The sequence below is a fragment of the Silurus meridionalis genome, chromosome 7 (assembly GCF_014805685.1).
Source record: "Silurus meridionalis isolate SWU-2019-XX chromosome 7, ASM1480568v1, whole genome shotgun sequence".
NCBI classification, from domain to species: domain Eukaryota; kingdom Metazoa; phylum Chordata; class Actinopteri; order Siluriformes; family Siluridae; genus Silurus; species Silurus meridionalis.
In genome coordinates this window covers 18,650,671-18,670,794 of record NC_060890.1, presented here as the reverse complement: position 1 = coordinate 18,670,794, position 20,124 = coordinate 18,650,671, and the positions used below count along the sequence as shown (strand labels likewise).

The 20,124-nt window shown below is 38.5% G+C and overlaps 1 protein-coding gene across 1 annotated transcript; it reads right to left on the bottom strand.

The window, feature by feature from the left end:
* Positions 1 to 2,659: 2,659 nt before the first annotated feature.
* nploc4 (NPL4 homolog, ubiquitin recognition factor) lies at positions 2,660 to 19,396 on the bottom strand. Its single transcript, XM_046854571.1, has 17 exons — positions 19,231 to 19,396; positions 16,312 to 16,392; positions 13,664 to 13,773; positions 13,190 to 13,396; positions 12,989 to 13,037; positions 12,712 to 12,806; positions 12,387 to 12,510; positions 11,740 to 11,919; positions 10,231 to 10,317; positions 9,954 to 10,025; positions 9,742 to 9,868; positions 7,213 to 7,373; positions 6,092 to 6,163; positions 5,187 to 5,279; positions 4,746 to 4,865; positions 4,265 to 4,367; positions 2,660 to 3,527 (listed from the first exon to the last, which is right to left on the bottom strand). Exons 1-17 carry the CDS (start codon positions 19,243 to 19,245, stop codon positions 3,370 to 3,372), a joined length of 1,854 nt encoding a protein of 617 aa, XP_046710527.1. The 5' UTR covers positions 19,246 to 19,396; the 3' UTR covers positions 2,660 to 3,369.
* Between the last annotated feature and the right edge of the window lie 728 nt (positions 19,397 to 20,124).

Here is a 20,124-nt window from a genome sequence, read left to right as displayed (position 1 = left end):
GATAAGGGAGAGAATGAAAAAAAAAAAACACAAGAGACTTCTCTTCTTCTTTCAGGTTGTAACACTACATATAGTGAAAAGTTTGGTGAAAATAGTAATGAAAGAAATGATGCAATCTCTCTTAGCCTGTGGATACTAACATTACCAACAATCTACTTAAAAACATACATAGTTTTACCTTCTCCTCTGTTGTCCCACTCAGCGTTTCTCTGCGTAGCTCCCAGAGAGAGCATAAAAAGCAAGAAAGGCAAATTCTGCATTTTCTAGAGTGCGTGCACACACACACACACACACACACACACACACACACACACACACACACACACACACAGAAATTTAACACTCATTGACCCTGTAAAATAAATACAATGATGTAAAATCCTTTTTCTTGTATATAAGAATAATTTTTGAATAAAAAGTGTAAAATAAAAAACGATTACACACTCTACATAATCATAAATCTCAAACAACACACACACATTGTTAAAATTAAGAATTAAATCAAATGTATTTGCTTACCTGCAAATAATTTAATAAAACAAAAACAATTACTAAGAACTATTAATAGCTCCAAACCACAATCCTTCTGCCATTTATATCTGTCTGTCAAGACTATAATCCCACCCCTTATATATATAATCCCTTGGGGACTTCATGAAGAGAAGGGTGGAGTCATGTTTCAGTGAATCCTAAAAGACAGATGAATAAATCCAAATTCTGCACTAAATTCATTCTCATTTTCAGAATAAACTGCTCATAGTGTACATTATACCGATCCTGTACCTCTTCCACTAACACTGACTGAGAACTGTTAAAGCAGGGACCATAAGAGGTTATTGCCTTAATTATGCTCAACATCACAGACAAGTTAGTCACATCATCAAACAAAAACAGATCTGAATAAGTCTGTTCTTAAAACAATACGTGTGAAGTCTAACAACAAAAGCAAACACGACTATGAATGTTGTCTCTGAACTGCAGGTTGTGTATCATCTTGACATCTCACCTCAATTGCAGCATTCCTGGACATCATCTGCAGCACATCTGGGGTCTGGAGAAACCGACGAAAAATCCTTGCATGGTAGATAATCCATGTAGGCTCATCTCAGCAGGAAAAGCTATCTCGAGCAAATACAAGCAAACATGTAGCCATGCCTGCACACCTCACATGCTCGGTGATGGACGACAGTTAAATCATACACTATGGCTGAATAATATACAAATATACTGGATAATCAACAAAACGACGTACAATTAGCAAGCCTTGTTGAGGTTGCACGTGTGTGTGTGTGTGTGTGTGTGTGTGTGTGTGTGTGTGCTCTCTCAGGTTATCTTAATTACACGTACCATCTGGGTTTTAAAGTCAATACTAAAGTTGGTCACAAATCTTTACCTTTCTAACACCTGCCTATAATAAACCTTGAGGATCCAAGAGATTATTAGGTATCAAATCCGTCAATCCAAGGTAAGATACCTGTGTATGTTTATTCATTGAATTACACACGGGAATATTGTGACTGGATTTTTTTTCATTACCAGTTCTGCTTCCTAACTGAAGCTTAATCTAAAGGAGATCCATATAAAGAAACTGATACCTAAAATAAGTGTGAAATAATGTGAAAAGAAATTCATCTTTCCATATAGTAGATTAATAGTTACAAGATTTTTATGCGGGTACTCTTTTTGCAAGGGTGAAAACACAATTTTATATTTTCAATTCAACATTAGAAATTAGAACGTGTGCAGGACTACATTATATGGACAAAAGTGTTGGGACACCTGACTTTTGGCAATATAGTGTATGTTACTCACGTATTTTACGTAGCCACCCGCAATAATTTCCAAGTAACTTTACTGATTCCATTTTCCAAAATACAATTATATTATTAACCTTTAAACATACCATTATAACCAGGTAACTACTTCTTGATTGACATTAATGAATGAGATCTTACAATACCTGCATTAAAGTATAAACCTCTGGCTTATGTAACTTTTTTTTTTTTTTACCTCCACAGACTCTTGTTTGAGTCTAATCTCATCCAGATGTCTCGTCATACCTTTCTGACAATACCTTTCCTCAAAGAAAAAGTATATTTTTGTGTGCCTTTAGAACATATAACCAATATGTTCAATCTGAATAAATGCATTCTTACCTGGTTACATCCCTATAAACAAAACATTAAATGTCTTTGTAGGCGTTTATTTTATATATATATATATATATATATATATATATATATATATATATATATATATATATATATATATATATATATATATATATATATATACACACACACACACCTCTCTCTGCTTTGTATCAGGATTTGCTTTACCCAGGTATGGGACACATTGGGCCAGATGTGTATAAGTAATCTCAAGACCTTGCAGCATTTCCAGGTTTGAGGCGTGCTGAACTGCGTTCTTTCCAGATTGTTTTATGATTAATCTGAGACTGCTAGATCATTCCAGATGTTGTGGACCTTATTAAAAGTTAAATGAACTACTCTGAGAGCAAAGAACCCAGTCACGGGCTTTAGGAGGAGCTGAAATTTCACCAACGTAAAATATACCATAACAAAATCAGACCCAAGTGACTACTATCCTCAAAGGGAGCTAATAAAAGCACATAAAATTAAAGAAAAAGAGCAGGTAATGATTGAGAAAAAGGCTTGTGCAACCTTTAATAGGGAGTCTCAATTAAAACTCAAGAAAAAGCCGTAACGGTGAGTTGAAGGATCCAATGATCTGGACAGTTTCATGTGTGTTGCAGTGTGCATCTTGTTTTGTGAAAAGCCACAAGTGCTTATTCAGCATGATAGGACTTTTTGTTTAGTTTTTTTTCCTTTTCTTTGGAAAACAGAATTGTATTAAATTCAATCAATATACATATAACTATGGTTCCAAAAAAGAAAAAAGCCTCACTGAAATTAAATAAGAGCATCAGTATCAATATCAGTCTGCTTATTATTTACACAACACATCTCCAGGCTGTGAGAATTAAAGGTGAGGGGAGGAAATTTTAATTTTCAAAAAAACAAATTGGATTTAGCAAAGTCCGCAACAATGACGTCAGCTTGTTTTGGAACAGAGCGCGAAAGAAACCTTGGCCTAGTGCTTTACCTAAATCAATCCCAGCATGCCTTGTGGCCACAGCAAAGAGGCTAACGGAACACAATCATCGTTAGCTTTGGACATGTATCCGAGCACACCAGTTGTATTCGCTTAGCAACCCTGGACAGGCAGTGATAAAGTGGGCGGAGTTCTGATGAAGAGGTGGGGAATGTGTGTATAAGGGGAGGGCCTCTGAGAACATTTTGAAGTCCACTCCTGCTGCTGTCTGCCCAGGTGGCGGTGTTTTTATTTTTAACTACGGGGCAGGCTGCACATCTCGCAGTGCTCCGTGCCTGGCTGGTTCATGAAGGTGCAGTGGAGGCAGGACCACATGGCAGAGGAGGATGCTGGGATAGATGGGCCACCCATAGCATAGTCAAGAGAGCCTCCCTGCTGCCCTCCTACTGTGCCTGTGAAAAACAAATGCAACAATGTAAAATAATGAAAACATGGAACACTTTTAAACACTTTTTATCTGGAAAAGAAATCTCTGTTTCATTAATTGCGTATCAAAATATTCAACATACAGGATTTATTAATTTAATGAGCTTTTATGGCTTTTTAATATACATTTCTTTCTAGAGGTCGATGAAATCGGTTGAAATCGGTTGAACTCTATTTCTTTCTTCATGTTGGTGTCTTTTCTTTGGTTAAATACAAAGAAAAATCTGTGTTTCTGAAACATCTGTAAATCTAACAGAACCTCTGTCTTCCATTTGGTTTATGCGTAATAAATAAACAAGTTGCAATATGAAACGTATTATATATTTACTTGTTTCTTTGCTTTAAATAATCGAAGACAATAAACTGATCTGGGATTTCTTAAGAGGAAAATGATTCTGTATAAGGACACGGGATCCTAAGATTCTTTCAATGCTTTTGCTGTACAAAGTGTCAAAGAAACTCTTTCACTCTAAACCACAGGGTGTTTTATAAGGTCTATTTCAGTAAATCTTTATTTCATTTCTCACCTAAAAAAACACTATATGTGTAAAGCTGCTTTGAGACAATGTCCATTGTACAAAAGCGCTACACAAATAAAAATGAAATGAACTGAAATATAGCACTATTTTTCACAGCACAAGCATACGACACTAATTATTTAAAATCTTCCCAAATATCAAAAACAAACTGAACAGTCACTTACTACAGAGTTGCTCGATTGTAGCCCACTGCTCAGATTTCTTCCAGGTCTGTGCCAGCTCCTCATTTGAGGTTTTCACTGCATCCAGTAACAACCCAATACTGTCCTGTAAGTAGGAAAGAAATAAAACAAAGCACAATTGAATTCCTGTTACCCCGTGGCTTAGAAAATTAGCGAGCCATCCCAAAAGACCAGCACTAACTACGTATACATGTGTAGCTTCAGCACTATCAAAAAGAACAGAAATGAATGCGATATCCAAAACACTTGTTACTGTTTAGCAAATGACTGACACTCAGTAGTGCAAGTGGCTAATCCTTAGGATTAATGACTGTCAGATTAATTAATTGACTGACATTACAAATGGTGTCACAGTGCAGCAAATAAAATAATACATCTTATGATATAATAATAGATATTTAACAACCAAATGTATTGCATATGGAATGATTTAAAGTGTGTGAGTGTAATCTGCAGAACTTACTCGCAAAGACATGACGTCATTAGTGACTAGAAAGACGAGCAGGTGGAAGTCAGAAACGATGTTCAAAAAAGATGAGGAGGAAGTGCTCTGGGAGAGATATGTAGCTAAACTGTGGAAGTCCTGGTGATCACAAACATAAAATATTAAAATGATTAGTGTGTGTATTTTGAGTTTAGTGAATAAAAATGGACTGTTTTAACTATTATATTTACTTAACATTACAGTAACATTCGGAGTAATACAAATCAAGGGGCCTCACATTGCCCGCTTCCAATATTGTAGCAAAAGTTTAAAAGAAGAATCATATATAACTGTTCAATAACTTAAGTGAGCATAATATTAAGAGACAAAAAAAAAATCAATGTTTTACAGAAAATGAATGAGGGAAATGTTTGCTAGTTCTCAGTTAGGATGATGTTTCTAAGTTGTGCATGTGGTTACCTGTGTTTCTCCCAATGACTCTCTGTTCTCAATGGAGAAGCGAAGCGTGGAGGAAAAGGTGAACACGGGGTCTTTAGGAAAAGTGGTGGTGATCTGTTATAAAAATAAATTAATTAATTAAATACATCTTTTAAATTCAAGCAAATCTACAAAATAAACCCTTTAAAAGACAGGAAAATTATATTTATATGAAAATAAACATTTCATAGCCTACCGTATACAAACAGTGAGATAATAAATCAATTACACAATTTCAAACTCTGTGGATCTCAAACTCAATGAACACAAAAATGACCACAGTGATGCTTGGTGACATCAAATACAATCGTGAGGTCACAAGTTCTTCGTACCAAGTCATGACCAAGACCAGACAATTGAAAAGAAAATACATGATTATGCACAAAAAAACAGCCATATGTGGTTCTTCACCAAACTGTTACCACAAAGATGGAGAAACGCATTCATATAGGATGTGGCTGGATGCTGTAGAATTACATTTTCATTTGAACTTGGAGGCCCAAACCTCTTCTCCTCTCATGCCAGCGCCCCTGTGCGCAAAGGCAGCTCCATTAAGATATGGTTTAAATGGGATGGAGTGAAAAATCTTCGGTGGTCTGCTATAGAGCTCTGACCTCAACCATTTCGAACACTGAGTGCATCCAAAGCCTCCTCACCGTTCATCAGTGCCTGCCTTTACCTCACACCCTTATGGCTGATGATAAATCTTTACAAGCACACTCCAAAATCTAGTGGAACATCTTCCCAGAATAATGAAGGTTATTGTAACGATAAATGTGGATGAAACGTGTAATAGATGTCCAAAATTCACAAAGGAATCTTATGCTTTTGTGATCCTTAACTACTTTAAACGTCTGGGCGGATTCAAAAAAGGGAACGTTACTCACGTCAATAATTAGGTACTCCACTGGTAGAGGACGGGCCAAGTAAGTGATGTCGTTTCCAAATTTATCTTTATCCTAGATCAAAAATAAACACAAGAAAAATTGAAGATAAAAAAAAACAAAGAAAATATTTGAATCTGGGTTTGGTTTATGAAGCTTTAACATCATGTTATCATCAAGTCTCTGAACATGACAGACATGGGTTATCATTAAATCCATTACATTTAAATTACTATATAAGAAATTCCAGCTTCACAATGAGACAAAAAACTTAAAACACATTCTGGTGATACATTATAAAAAAATCCCTCATAAACATGTTTCTGAGTAAAATCGTTTTTCAGCCGTATCGTAAAAGTTACAGTGCAACAAGATGTGTTAAATAGTTAAGGGAACTTCACATGAGAGACATAAGCAAGGAGCTTCACCCATCAGTAGAAACCTATGAGTAAACCTCGAGTGGCCAAGTCAGCAGTAGTGTAGACACATCGGTCATGCCTTGATTTAGTACTAGGTTTTATTTTATACAATTTACTGTTTTTTTGCAGGTCCCATTCATCTTGTATTTGAATTTGGGAGGTTGAAAGAAATTGGTTGTTTTAAGACCCATCAGCTCACATGCAGACTGACACAAACTTTTCACAACATGCAGAGAAATGAAAACTTTCCCCCAAACTATTCTGCTTCAAATTTCAGGTTCATACCAAGCTTAGAATGGTCAGATCTATCAGTCTGGCTTGTCTTTAAACCCAAATGTGCAGCAAAATATTCAAAAGGGCTCCATTCAAACCACTGTTATAATAAACTATATCTCACCTGTGCTGTGCTCGATTACAATCGAACAATAAAAGCAATCATTTGCAAGTCAAAGCATGTCAGGCTCTTACATGTTTCCTTCGGATTTCACCAGACTTATAACCTTTAATCTCTAGAGTTTTGTTTTTGCACACGCATTGGGAAAGGTGGGACTTTTTATACAGAATATCCTTTGATACAAAACAATAAATGAGGAAAACGGTAGATTAATTGGAAACACTTGACCCCAGACAGAAAAGGCTCTCAGTGTGTTGTTTATGCGCATGCACTCCTCAATGATCTGTAAGTGGGAGCATGTGCGCATGTACCTTATAGAAGACGTCAGGGATGTATTTCTCACTGCTTGACTCTTTGGCGTAGCCGAGTTCAGGGGCATCTCTGCAGGGCAGCAGGCACTCGTCTCTCACCAAGGCCATGCACTGGTTAGAAACTTGGTAGCCCTCAAAATGTACCTGGTTATCAGGACCACCTGCACAAACACACACATGCATATACACGTTTTAGACCTTGGCAAGCGCAGGTCTATTTAGTTCAGTTTCATTGGACTGTTGCTTTTTTAAACAATAACAGCAGTGTTGCTTTAAAAAAAAAAAACATCTTAGGCTCTGCAAGCTGTCAGCATTTAGACTTCTTAATAAAATCTCTTCATTAACTACTTCTTCGTCTTTGGTCTGCCCCCATTAGGGGTCGACACAGTGGATCAACCATCTCCATACCACTCTGTCCCTTTACATCTGTGTCTTTTAAACCAACTACCTGCATGTCCTCCCTCACCACATTCATAAACCTCCTCCTTAATCTTCCTCTTTTCCTCCTTCCTGGCAGCTCCATCTTCAGCATTCTCTTACCAATATATCTACTGATATACTCCTATACCGGTGTCCCTTCTCTGCACATGTCCAAACCATCTCAACCATGCCTCCCTCACCATGTCTCCAAAACGTCCTACATGCGTGGTCCCTCTAATAAACTAGTGTCTAATCCTGTCCATCCATGAAAATCTCAGCATCTTCAGCTCTGCTACCTCCAGCTCCACCTCCTGTCTTTTAGTAAATGCCACATCCTTCCCAGCTCATTCCCTCTGCCTGGCCAATCAGTACAAATCCTCATATGCCTTTTCCTTGGCTTTTGCCTTTACCCGCTGCCACATCTCCTTGTGCTCCTGTCTACTTTTCGCATCTCTCTGCCGATCCCAATTCGCTTTTGTGAACCTCTTTTTCCTTATGCTTTCCTGCACTCCCTCAATTCACCACCATGTCTCTTTGTCTTCCTTTCTATTTCCAGATGTCACACCAAGTACCTTTCTAGCTGTCTCCCTTATCACTTCTGCAGCAGTTGCCCAATCATCCAGCACCTGTTCACCACCACCGAGCCCCTGTCTGACCTCTTCAATGAAACTCACACAACAGTCTTTCACTATCTCATTCTTTTTCCAGTCCTCACTCTCCTCCTTTTCTTTTACCTCCAATGCCATCCCACAGACCACCTCTTTAAGATCTCCCGCGTAGAACAAAGTCCACCTGTGTGCACCTTCCTCTACTCTTACTATGTCAAACTATGCTCCTCCTCTTCTTAAAATAAGTATCTACTACTGCCATTTTCACAAAATCTACCACCATCTGCCCTTCCACATTCCTCTCTTTAATGCCATACCTACCCATCACCTTCTCATCACCTCTGTTCCCTTCACCTACATGCCCATTAAAGTCTGCCCCAATCACTAATCTTTCATTCCTGGGTACACCATCTACCACTTCACTTAACTCACTCTAGAATTGCATTCTATTATTCTATATTATTATCAATATTATATCAGATTATATGCACTGATGACCTTTACATCACTCCTTTAACTTCCAGCTTCACATTCATCACTCTATCAAAAACTCTCTTCACCTCCACTACACTCTTACTCTACTCTTCCTTCAGAATCACCCCTACACCATTTCTCTTTCCATCCATGCCATAATAGAACAGTTTAAACCTCCACCTCCAATGTTCTTGGCCTTAATCCCTTTCCACTTGGTCTCCTGAACACACAATATATCTACTTTTCTCTTCTCTATCATATCAGCTACCTCTCTCCCTGTACCAGTCATAGTACCAACATTTAAAGAACCCACCCAAACCTCCACTCTCCTACACTTCTCCTTTCCCTGCTGTCTCTGTAGACATCTTCCCCTCTCCTTCTCCTCCTTCGGCCAAATATCTCATTAAATCAGCTCTAAAATAAATACACAGAATAGACAAGACAGAGATGATTCTGGCAAAATTGAATATCTAATTAGAGATGGGGAATGTTAAATATTATTATATAATGTTTAAGATTATTATTAGCAGTAGCAGTAGTAAAACAATAATCAATGTAAAAAAAAAAAAAATGCAACTAAAATACCTCTTCTCACGTACACACCAATTTGTATTGTATGAAATTTCTTTAGATTAACAAAAGCCTTTGCGTGAAGACGTTGCCACTGTGTCGCAGAACTTTTCATGAAATCAGAGCACGAAGATATAACTTTGTGATATACACACTCCTCCCTTATGCACACAAAGACATATTCGACATTCACACATGCAGAGATTTCATTCCAGTACATTGTATCTGTGGGTGGCGCAATAAGCATTTCGCTTTCGACATTAGGTTTTTATTCCACCTTTTACTTTCTGCACCAAACGTAAACAAATCCATCAAACTTAAACATCTAGCCGTAAACAGTCGACGACTCTCAGACAATGAACGGTCTCTGATCGCTCCATGTGTGAACGTATCGCAGCACACTGCTGGCCTTTAAAACTTTAACAAATGTAATGGTAAAAAGTCAGAAATCACACACCGGTTGCAACCACTGTGACAAATTTTGATCCAAAGTGGCCATCGGGAGAGAGCCGGCATGAATTGGGGTTGCGGTTCTGGAAATGTCCGGCCGTGATACACTCCTCTGCGCTCAAATAGTAAGAGTCCTGTACAGGAAACACACAAATGAGCGTACACATGTACTTGAAGCATATTCGTACACACTTCTGTTTTTTTGACACATCCTCTTACCTTGTTTCTCGTGTACCGCACTGTGCCTATTCTTGTATCCTCAGACAATAGGTCTGTAAAGATCCACCCCAGCTGGAAGAATAAAACAAGAATGACCTTTTCGTTTACTGATGTCTTAATTATTTATACATTAGAAACACCTGAGAAGCAATTAATAGGCCTAGTCTCGAACGATTGCAAAAGAGCAAATAAACATGTGCCAAAACTCCAATTAAAAAAAAAACGAGGCAAGCATGCGAACAGAAACACATGTTAAACATGGGTGCGTGGGACTTACTTTACAGAGGCCCAGTTTAGCAGCGATCTCTTCCACTGCTGCAGCTCTGGGGTCATCAATAATCTCCAGACTGTTCTGAGTACCAATCTGGTACCAAAAATATAAGAAACATACATTGCATACTATACACATGCATACATCATAAATAATGTTATAATTTGCCAAAACTGTTCATGTAATAAATGGCCAATTAGGATGTTGTATTCCTGTGTGTCCGAAAGTATGTGGACACCGAACAATGCATTTAAGTGTGCTTTTTGATCGTACGTTTCCTGATTTAGTCTGCACTTTTTTTAACATCCACTGTTCTGGATAAATCACAGAGTGTGACTGGGAATTTTAGTGTGTTAGTCATGTTAAGTATTGAGGCTGTGAGAGACCGTCTGTCATCCCAAAAGTGTTGGAAACTGGTGTGGAAGTCAGGAATCTGTGTAGCACACTTAAATTCCTCAACTTTAAACCTTGGCAAACCCTGTCTTTAAGTAATTCTGCTGAGATCCAGACCTTTGAGATCCAGTTGAGGAAAATTGTAATGCTATTCTGTGCTTTAAAGCAACATATAGATTGATGTCCTGTCCACATACTTTTGGCCATCCAGTGTATACCGTATTTTCCAGACTATAAGACACTACTTTTTCCCCCTGCTTTGAACCCCGCGGCTTAAACAATAAAGCGGCTAATATATGGATTTTTCCTGGGCTTTTTCCCGGTTTCACAAACTTCAAGCCAAAAAAACTGAGCCCCATAACATTAGACCAATAAAATTGCCGAACGGGTTCAGGTGAACCAATGAAACTCTTTATATTAGATCAGACGCGCTCTGACTGAATCGGGCCGCACCACATCATAAATATGGATGAGGTTCCTCTGACGTTTCACCTGCCTCTCACTCGGACTGTCTACAGGAAATGCGAATCATTCGTTACGCTAAAAAACGCACTTCACCTGTGTTCTGAGCTGCACGGCATCGGGAGAAAAGATTCACCGATGGTGATTTTTAAACGCACAATGCCAAAAGAAAAACTCCAGAGAGAAATTGTTGTGAAAGGAAGGAAGAAGACAGTGAACAATGACTTTCTTGGTAGGCTACTGTTTAGATACAAGCCGTGTAACAGACACTGTCTTTCATTAAAGCCTGTGTAAAGTTCATTAGTTTCAGTGTAGACACTGCGGCTTATTTTTGTTCAAAATAAAAATCTTTGTAAAATTCAGTGGGTGCGGCTTATATTTGGGTGCGCTTAATAGTCCGGAAATTACGGTAAGTAAAATAAAATAAAAAAAAATATTTTTTCATTATTTACAATACTGTTTTCTTTTAGCATTATTTTCATCTGCTCACACACTTTATAATGTAAATGCAACACAATCAGGTCAGTGCCTTGAATGTGTACTTGAAAGCTGCAAGTCAGATAAGCAACTATGACAGTACGTAACAAACAGAGGCATTTACTATTCGCTTGGATCGCGTTTCCCGACTATCGTTTGAAACCTTCCCTTTAAAGTGCTCACCTGTGGAGGTTCATAAATAGCGGCCACCTCAGCACGGATTCCCAGTGGAATATCTTTATGCTCTGTGTAGCGGCCATACAGATATCCCATCCGCTGATTTCCTGTCTTCCTCCAAAAGTCCAAGAAGCGGTCTGCGATGGTGTGGTTCTCAAACATGATGTTATCGACATGTCTGTATTTCTGTGATAAAAATTATTTTTTGTTTAAGACGTTCTCAAAGCTCCATACTTGTACATTAAACCTTATAGGATAACCAGAAAACATGAAACATGAAATTTCACTCTCTAAGCCAAAGTATGATCAGGTTGTTGCTGTAGAAAGGGCATGTTTACACAGCATAAATGCTGGACATACAATGGAAATAACAACCAATATCATTCCAGACAATAGAACAGAGATTAGCACAAGGCTGCATCAAATAGAAAAATCTTAAACCAGCATTTCATATGAAATCCTACTCTGTCAACAAAATAAATAACTATTTATTGTTAAGAACTGGCATTCATAGTATAGCCATGCAATGATTGAGGCTAGAGTTTTCTTTTTTCTTTTTTCATTTTATTACTCTCTTCACATTTTCTGGCCCAGAAAAAAACTCCAAAGCTCTACAGCTCCTCAGACTTGAAAAACCTTGTGCATTATCGTACCTGTCTGTTGAGGGTGATAGCACTGGGCTGGCACTTAGTGCAGATGCCCTCAGGCCAGGGCGAATGGCCCTCACAGCCTGACTTGATCTTACAGCTGATGTTCTCCAGTGCTGCAAACTTGCCTCTGAGAAGAAAGAGAGATAAAAGTTGCAGTAGGTAAAATTTTGAATAATACCTACATTTGAATGGGTTTATTGTACAAGTAAAGAATATGTAGTATTTTCTTAGGACTTCCAGAGCACCTAAATGATCTATTTTCCCCAAATAAAGTCAAACTCTTTAAAACAAAAATATAATAATAACAAAAAACGAAAGAAAGACTCACTTGTCTGCTCCACCTGTCAGCTTGCGGATGTAGGCGTGGAACGACATGTGTTTAACAGGTGGGTCGAGATGATTCAGGTAGTCTTCATCAAACGGCTGTAAAATAAAAATTAAAGAACAATTATATATTTGAGGCCAATACATTTGAACGCCATACACTTTTAACGCTTTTATATCATTTAAAAGACAAAATCGTTCCCTGACAAATTTCTTATGCAATGGCGAATATTAAATTCTCCCCAACAAGCGTTCGAGGTGGAAAATATTCGCAGTCTTACCTCTAAGGGTACACAGTGAACACATTTCCCCAAGGGACCATGCCGGCATCTAAAAATACACACACATACAGCTGAAAAGACTGAACGAAATCTATACCGCACACAAACCGAGAACAAAAAAGCAACCTAGATAAAAAAAAAAAAAAAGGAAAAAAAAAAGGAAAGAAAAGAAAACGCTCTGCGGTCAAAAGGCAGACTCACAGCTGGGGATCCCTGTTTCTGTATATCTTGCCGTCTTGCTTGGCCAGATACTGATCAATCTCGTCCTCTTGGAACTGTAGCGCAGAGTGTGAACGAGACAAGGAGGAGGAGGAAGAAGACGACAATGAAGACTGAGGCTGTGCTGTGTCCATGTTCTCACTGGAGGAACCGGCCGATGATGGGAAGAGAAAGAGCATGTCTCCATGCCTAGAGGGAAAGAGTGCGTGAAAAAATGAGATTTTATAATTTGCATATAATATATATAAGTTTTCCTGAACACAGAAAAAAAAAGAATCATGAGAGTACAATGGTGGTGATTTTTCCCCATTAGTACCAAATGCAATGTTTAATTAATAGTATAAATACATAATAAATATGAATTTAGGTTAAACAAAATCTACAAAATAAGTACAGTATTTATACGATATTTTATGGCTATATTACTGATAGTGTGTAATGCACGAGTAGACTTACTTGATTTTAAACATGATAAGGGCCTTGTTCTGAGATGGAATCTCGCCTGTTTTATTGCGGTTCAGGTAGAGAGAAAACCCATTCGAGTTAAAACCAAACTCTTTAGCAACCTTTGGGGACAAATGCAGAGGGAGAAAAATGTTGTCTATCCTGTTTGAACCATTTACAATAGAAAACAAACATGCAGTGGAAAAATAAAAATAAGAGTAACAACAAAACCGCATTGTCTGGTTAATCGATTGCTAAATGCTAAATCATCAATAGCTGTGTGAATATAAATATAAATGCAAAGCAGAATATAAGTGTGCTGGGTAGAGTGAAACAGCAAAGAAGAAAGAACAGGAATAAAAAAATCAAAACAGAGAGAGGAAAAAATAGCTGCAGAAGCTTGGCGATAATCCCTGTTCTGCTGCTCGGTCAGCACAACCCATACATTCACATAAGTCTGCACAGGAGTTACAGAAATTATTATGAAATTATGAAATAACTCATAAGCTGTAATTTCACATCTCTTACAATTCACAACGTCAGACTACAGAAGCTGAGCATTAACTCTGAAATAAGAATGAACATCTAAACACTTTTCTGGATAATCTCTGTTAGGAAGGTTTACTATCCAGCTCAAAGGACCAATTGTAAGGGGGGTTTCACTATCTGGTGTGTGATGACCAGGAGATTGTACTCGCCCCAGCGTGTCAGTATAAACACGGTACAGAATTCAGAACACTCTCACAAATTTACTGGGTTTACAATTGATCGTGTGATTCTTGCTGTCAATTGCTAGCTGCTGTTCTGTAGGTTGAGATGCTGAATGACCTGCTGTTTGGTAGGTTGAGATGCTGAATGACCTGCTGCTTGGTAGGTTGAGATGCTGAATGACCTGCTGTTTGGTAGGTTGAGATGCTGAATGACCTGCTGTTTGGTAGGTTGCGCGATGCAGAATGACCTGCTGTTCAATAGGTTGTGCAATGCTTAATGGCCACTGCGGGGCGTCTATGCTCTTGAGGAGAACGGTGCACTTTGAGGTTATAGGTAACTTATCACGAGTGTTAAACTCAGTATCTGCCTCTAGTGGTGAAGCATGGAAATACACCTGAATGGAAACCCTTTTCTACAATCTCACTTCGAATTTGACAATGAACAAAGTTTTTTTTTTTTTACAGGAATTACCATGAATCCACCGCATGGCCAGGCAGAACACTTAAAAACGACATTAATGGGTCGATTGTAATGTGATCTGCGGGGTTATCTCTAATAGAGAACAGCGCTCAGAATTGTCGAGCTCAGTGCACTTAGCAATATGCAAAATGGAGATGCGAGTGCAAGCTTAATCCAGGCAGATTTCATTAGGAATGCACTGCGCCTCTCCATCGCTCGAACCGTGAGTAATGTAAAGTAGGTTCAAATAGACCGGGCGTTTGAGAACACCTTTCGCTGAGACTTTGTCGCAGCCGGACCTGCATCGCATCACTCATTCCCTCTCGACCATTATTGAAATAACAGATACAGAACATGATCTTTCTATTGATCTGCAGATTCACCCAGCAGTGCATGACTCTTTAATTGGACAATGCAGAGCTGCATCTTCTTCTCATATGCGTAAATTCATACGAATACGAGGACTGATATAACAGTATTACTTCACTTTACTTCACAAACAAGCTCAAGCTTTGCCGTGATGTAATTAACGCGATAGCTGATCTCATGCAAATTGCATTTCACTGGAAGCCACGGAGAGAAATCAGCACACAATTGTGTGTACGAGACAATTTTCACTAACGTATCACAGATGCTTTTTGTAACAACTATATATCCAAGACAACTTCCCGAAAAGAACCAGAAATATACACTGACAATGAAGCTCATGGTGGAGACGACGCTGGTGTGGGAGTATTTTGCCCCGGTGCTGCATTTTTAAGATCTTTGCACTTCTTGTCTCACAATAGCTGCTCTGTAATATGATCATGGTGGTGAGCAAATCTTCGTTAGCTGGGAGTGCTTGCACACGACAGAGTTGCCATGAAGTCCGTTGTTAAGAAAGCAGTGAATGTCAGAGAAGCATGTGGCACGTTTCCATTATTAAACCGACTTCTCATGAATTAATCAGTTTGTTGTAAGCACACAGAAGCTACGCTGCTAGAAGTGCTAGAAATGTCAGAAGTGCTGCTCTTCCAGCTGATCCAGTAATACTAAAGGAACAGTCAGAAAAAAGGTCACAAAGCAAAAGAATATTTTTCAAAAATAATACAGTAAGATGTGACATAAAACATAGTCCTGAAGTGATGTATGAAAATGCTGCTTATGGTGATCTGTAGATATTGCAAGAAAAAAAAAAATCATGTCGCTGATGAAGAACTGTAAATGCACAGATAATCGTTAAGATGTCTGAGTTTCACTTTCGCATCCAGTTGCACATGAATTACCCCTTGTTTGCCTGCCTAATAAAATACCAATTACGCTCCAGTCTGTCCTGTCAAAATCATCTCTATAATCAATATGTGTTATTTAATTATGTTTATGACCCACTATACAGTCTATAAAGGAGTTGTCATTTTTAGGTGCTCTACAGCATCGAAATTCAAACCGAGAATGGAAATCAAGTATTGCCAAATCAGTTCTTCTGTGTTTTCGCTGTGCGTGTTTCACACCTTCTTCAGAAAAGCTGCAGAAGTCTCACGCTTGGTTGAACTGATTTTCTTCATCCCGTCTGGAGACTGGACACGAATGATCTGAAAGCAAATAAATATGTCAGGTTATTCAGGTTATTAATCTAAATCCTTAGGGTTATTTCAGACAATACACTCGAACCGTTCTAAACACAACCACTGAACATTTGTGCCGGTGTAACAGCATACGCTCACTGCTTACTCTCAAACATGACACAACGTGGAACACTGATCACTGCTTTACAAACTCAAGACGGCAACATGACTGGTATCGTATTAATTGTACAGTTACTCTAAAGAGGAAACTTAACTTGGTTAAATTATACCTATGTACTACTCTATGCTTGACTGACTGATTTCCATACTGCATCAAGGCAATAAAGGCAAAATAAAGAGTGAACAGCTTTAAAAAAGTTACAAAAACATACTCATTCCGTACTTTGAAAATGTGCTTATTCAGTCATTTTAAAAATTATTATACCATAGCAATGTTATAAGTAGCTCATCTTAGTTTTAGTTTTTAGTTAATAGTTGAAAGCTGGAGAGCAAAATAATTTTTTTACTAGTTTGATTTTTTTTTTTTTTTTTTTAACACACCATGCAGAAAATTTGAAATGCTCATTTGTAGCTATTAAAAATCCTGTCCAAAAAATGAAAACCAAAGCAAAAACAGTGCGATATTGTATTGATAAACTCCGTGTGAATCAGATCTGCTTTGGACAACTTGCACTAAAAAAAATAACAATTAAAACACACTGATCAGGCAGAACCTTAAAACCTGAATTGAAAAACCTGTTTTAACCTGAATTAAAACACACTGATCAGGCAGAAAATTATGACCATCTGCTTAATATTGTGTCCCTTTTTGCTGCCAAAACATTAACAGCATTAACTTCTTCAGCAGTTTGAGCTACCGGAGCTCGTCTGTTGGATCGGACGACACGGACCAGCCTTCGCTCACCACGTGCCTAAGCTGCCCAGGACCCTGTTGCCACTGTTCCTTCCTTAGACCACTTTTGATAGATATTGACCACTGTAGACCGGGAACAGCCCACAAGAGCTGCAGCTTTGGAGATGCTCTGACCCAGTCTTCAGCCATCACAATCTGGCCCTCATCAAACTCACTCATTTCCTTACGCCTATTTTTCCTCCTTTTAACACAACATTGAGGACGAAATGTTCACAAGCTGCCTAATGACATATCCCACCCACTAACAGGTGCCATGATGAAGAGATAATCAGTGTTGTTCACTCACTGGTCATAATGTTATGACTGGTCTGTGTATATCGATAGATCCAGCAGCATCTTATTTTTTTAAACAAATTGGAAAAGAGAGTGTCCTGGTTTTACAGTAAATTTACACCTGCTTTAGTCAATTCAATAAAAATATCATTGTGATTTAGGGATTAGATTTAACCTTGCAGGTCTTACTATGTGTTAATGGCTAAACTAAGATCGGACTGGATTTAAGAGATTGCCTGATCGGGTCAACAGAATTATTGTATACAGTAAAGTCTCAAAACACGATGGCTGTCACGTCTCAGATCTTTAATATAACAGGAAACAGAATCTGCTTGGCTGGGAGGAAGTTGATTTTGGATCGGTATCAGGTATTGGATCGGATGATCTTCGGAGCTCTGATAATGGCCGTAAAACTGCTTGTCAAACAGGTGGAAAGTTTTAGTGACTGATCACAAAATGAACATTGTTTACTGGATTTGTTTTACTGGACGCCTGATAAATCAATCATAGTGGGAAAAAAAAGAAGTGTCCAGGTTGAAGATCTATTCAGGGGTTGAGATATGAATTGGTAATTTGCCAAATTAGGTGTTGCTACACAAGTGCTTTCATTTCATACCCATTTCCTCCTGACAAACACAGGTGAAATTTCACTGTGCTGATTTTCTAAATGCTAGAAATATAACCAGGAGTGTTATCATCAGTGTGAAAATAATTACAAGTGATCCAACAAATATACTGCAAAAATACTGCATAGCATAATGGTGTAAATAAACAAATAACACACAAATCAGTTCACTAAAGGTGCAACAGGTAAGATTAATTATTAGTTTCTTTAAAGGTCTTAAATAATTAAAAGTAAAATACTTCATCTTGAGCCCACACCCACTCATGCTCACGAAGCCCCGCCCCCAACATCAATGATGGCCAATAGGGAAGAGGATACAACAAAATGATTGACAGGAAGCTCATCCAAACACAAGCAAGCATTCTGGACCAGAAGTCATTTATCTAAACAGGTTTTCTCAATCACTTATATAAACTTATTCCAAGACCATGACCCAAATCTTTATTTGATATCATACTCTACATGTATTTATTCTAGCAATCAATAATGATATTGTTAAAAATGTAGAAGTATTGCTCCTTTAAGTGAGTGTGAAATGAGCAGTGACGGGACAGAGGGTAAGCAGAGAGGCATGATTTCTCTTCGTTTTATTATTATTTTTATTATCATTATATTAAATCTATAAGAACCTGTTGCTGAGAAATAAAAGTAAGTTAGGAGGAATTTGGTGTCTCGTTGTTCAGCAAGTGACGAGTTTAACAGGAGAGGAGCTGCTGCTCGCTTAGAAATCACATGAAGCCCAGGTTCATTCACACAGTTTAGGGTCTCCACTCACTGATCCACTCCAGTCAGTCTTCCTCTTCCTCCTCCTGCCCCTCTACCCCTCATGTACCCTTATATATACCCCTCTCTGCCCCTCTCTACCCCTTCTGTACCCCTCCCCAGGCCCTGACTTTTCTGACCGTTAGCTCGCTAATCAGCTAGCATCCCGCTAACAATTCTGCTGCCTCATCACCCGGAATAAACTGCACCTTCCACTTCCACACTCTCCCTCACCCCCCAACACCTTTCACACAAACACCCGCACACTTACGATGTTCTCCGCCATGGTGACTCGCGGGTCTCTGATCCCCAAACCTTATCTCAGATCACAATAAGAGCGTTTACACAGCCGGCTCTAAAGGTTCCAGTCTGTCCAACTCAACTCCATAACTCCGCACTCTGAAAGAGAACAGCCACCGTGGAACCCGCACTTCCGCTCTACAATTGGTTTTCACACCTGCATTCCGGCAAGTCCCGCCTTCTTCTTTCTGATTGGTTAATGTTACATTTACATTTGTCGTCTATTTTATGATTGGACAACAGATCTGGGTTATATTCTGTTAACCAATCATAATGAAAAAGGCGGGACGATGAGATGGCGTCCTCGCGCACAGACGCAGGGAAACGGGTGGGAGAAATCTATGTGTGTTTGTGACGGTTGCCGGAAGTTAGTCGTTTTTCAGAACTAAAGTCTTCATGAGCGAATATATATATATATATATATATATATATATATATATATATATATATATATATATATATATATATATATATATATATATATATATATATATATATGTATTTTGCCATAATTTATTATATTACTTTTGTTTTATTCCAAGGACATGTATGAGGACAGTGTGACAGCAGTGAAGTGTGCATTAGGAATGGCAGACTGGCTCAAGGTGGAGGTGGGACTGCATCAAGGATCGGCTCTGAGCCCTTTTCCATTTGCAGTGGTGATGGACAGGTTGACGGACGAGGTCAGAAAGGAGTCTCCATGGACTATGTTGTTTGCGGATGATATTGTGATTTGTGGTGAGAGTAGGGAGCAGGTTAAGAAGAGACTGGAGAGCTGGAGAAAAGGGGAATGAAAGTCAGTAGGAGTAAGACAGAGTACATGTGTGTGAATGAGAGGGAGGGCAGTGGAGTGGTGCGGTTGCAG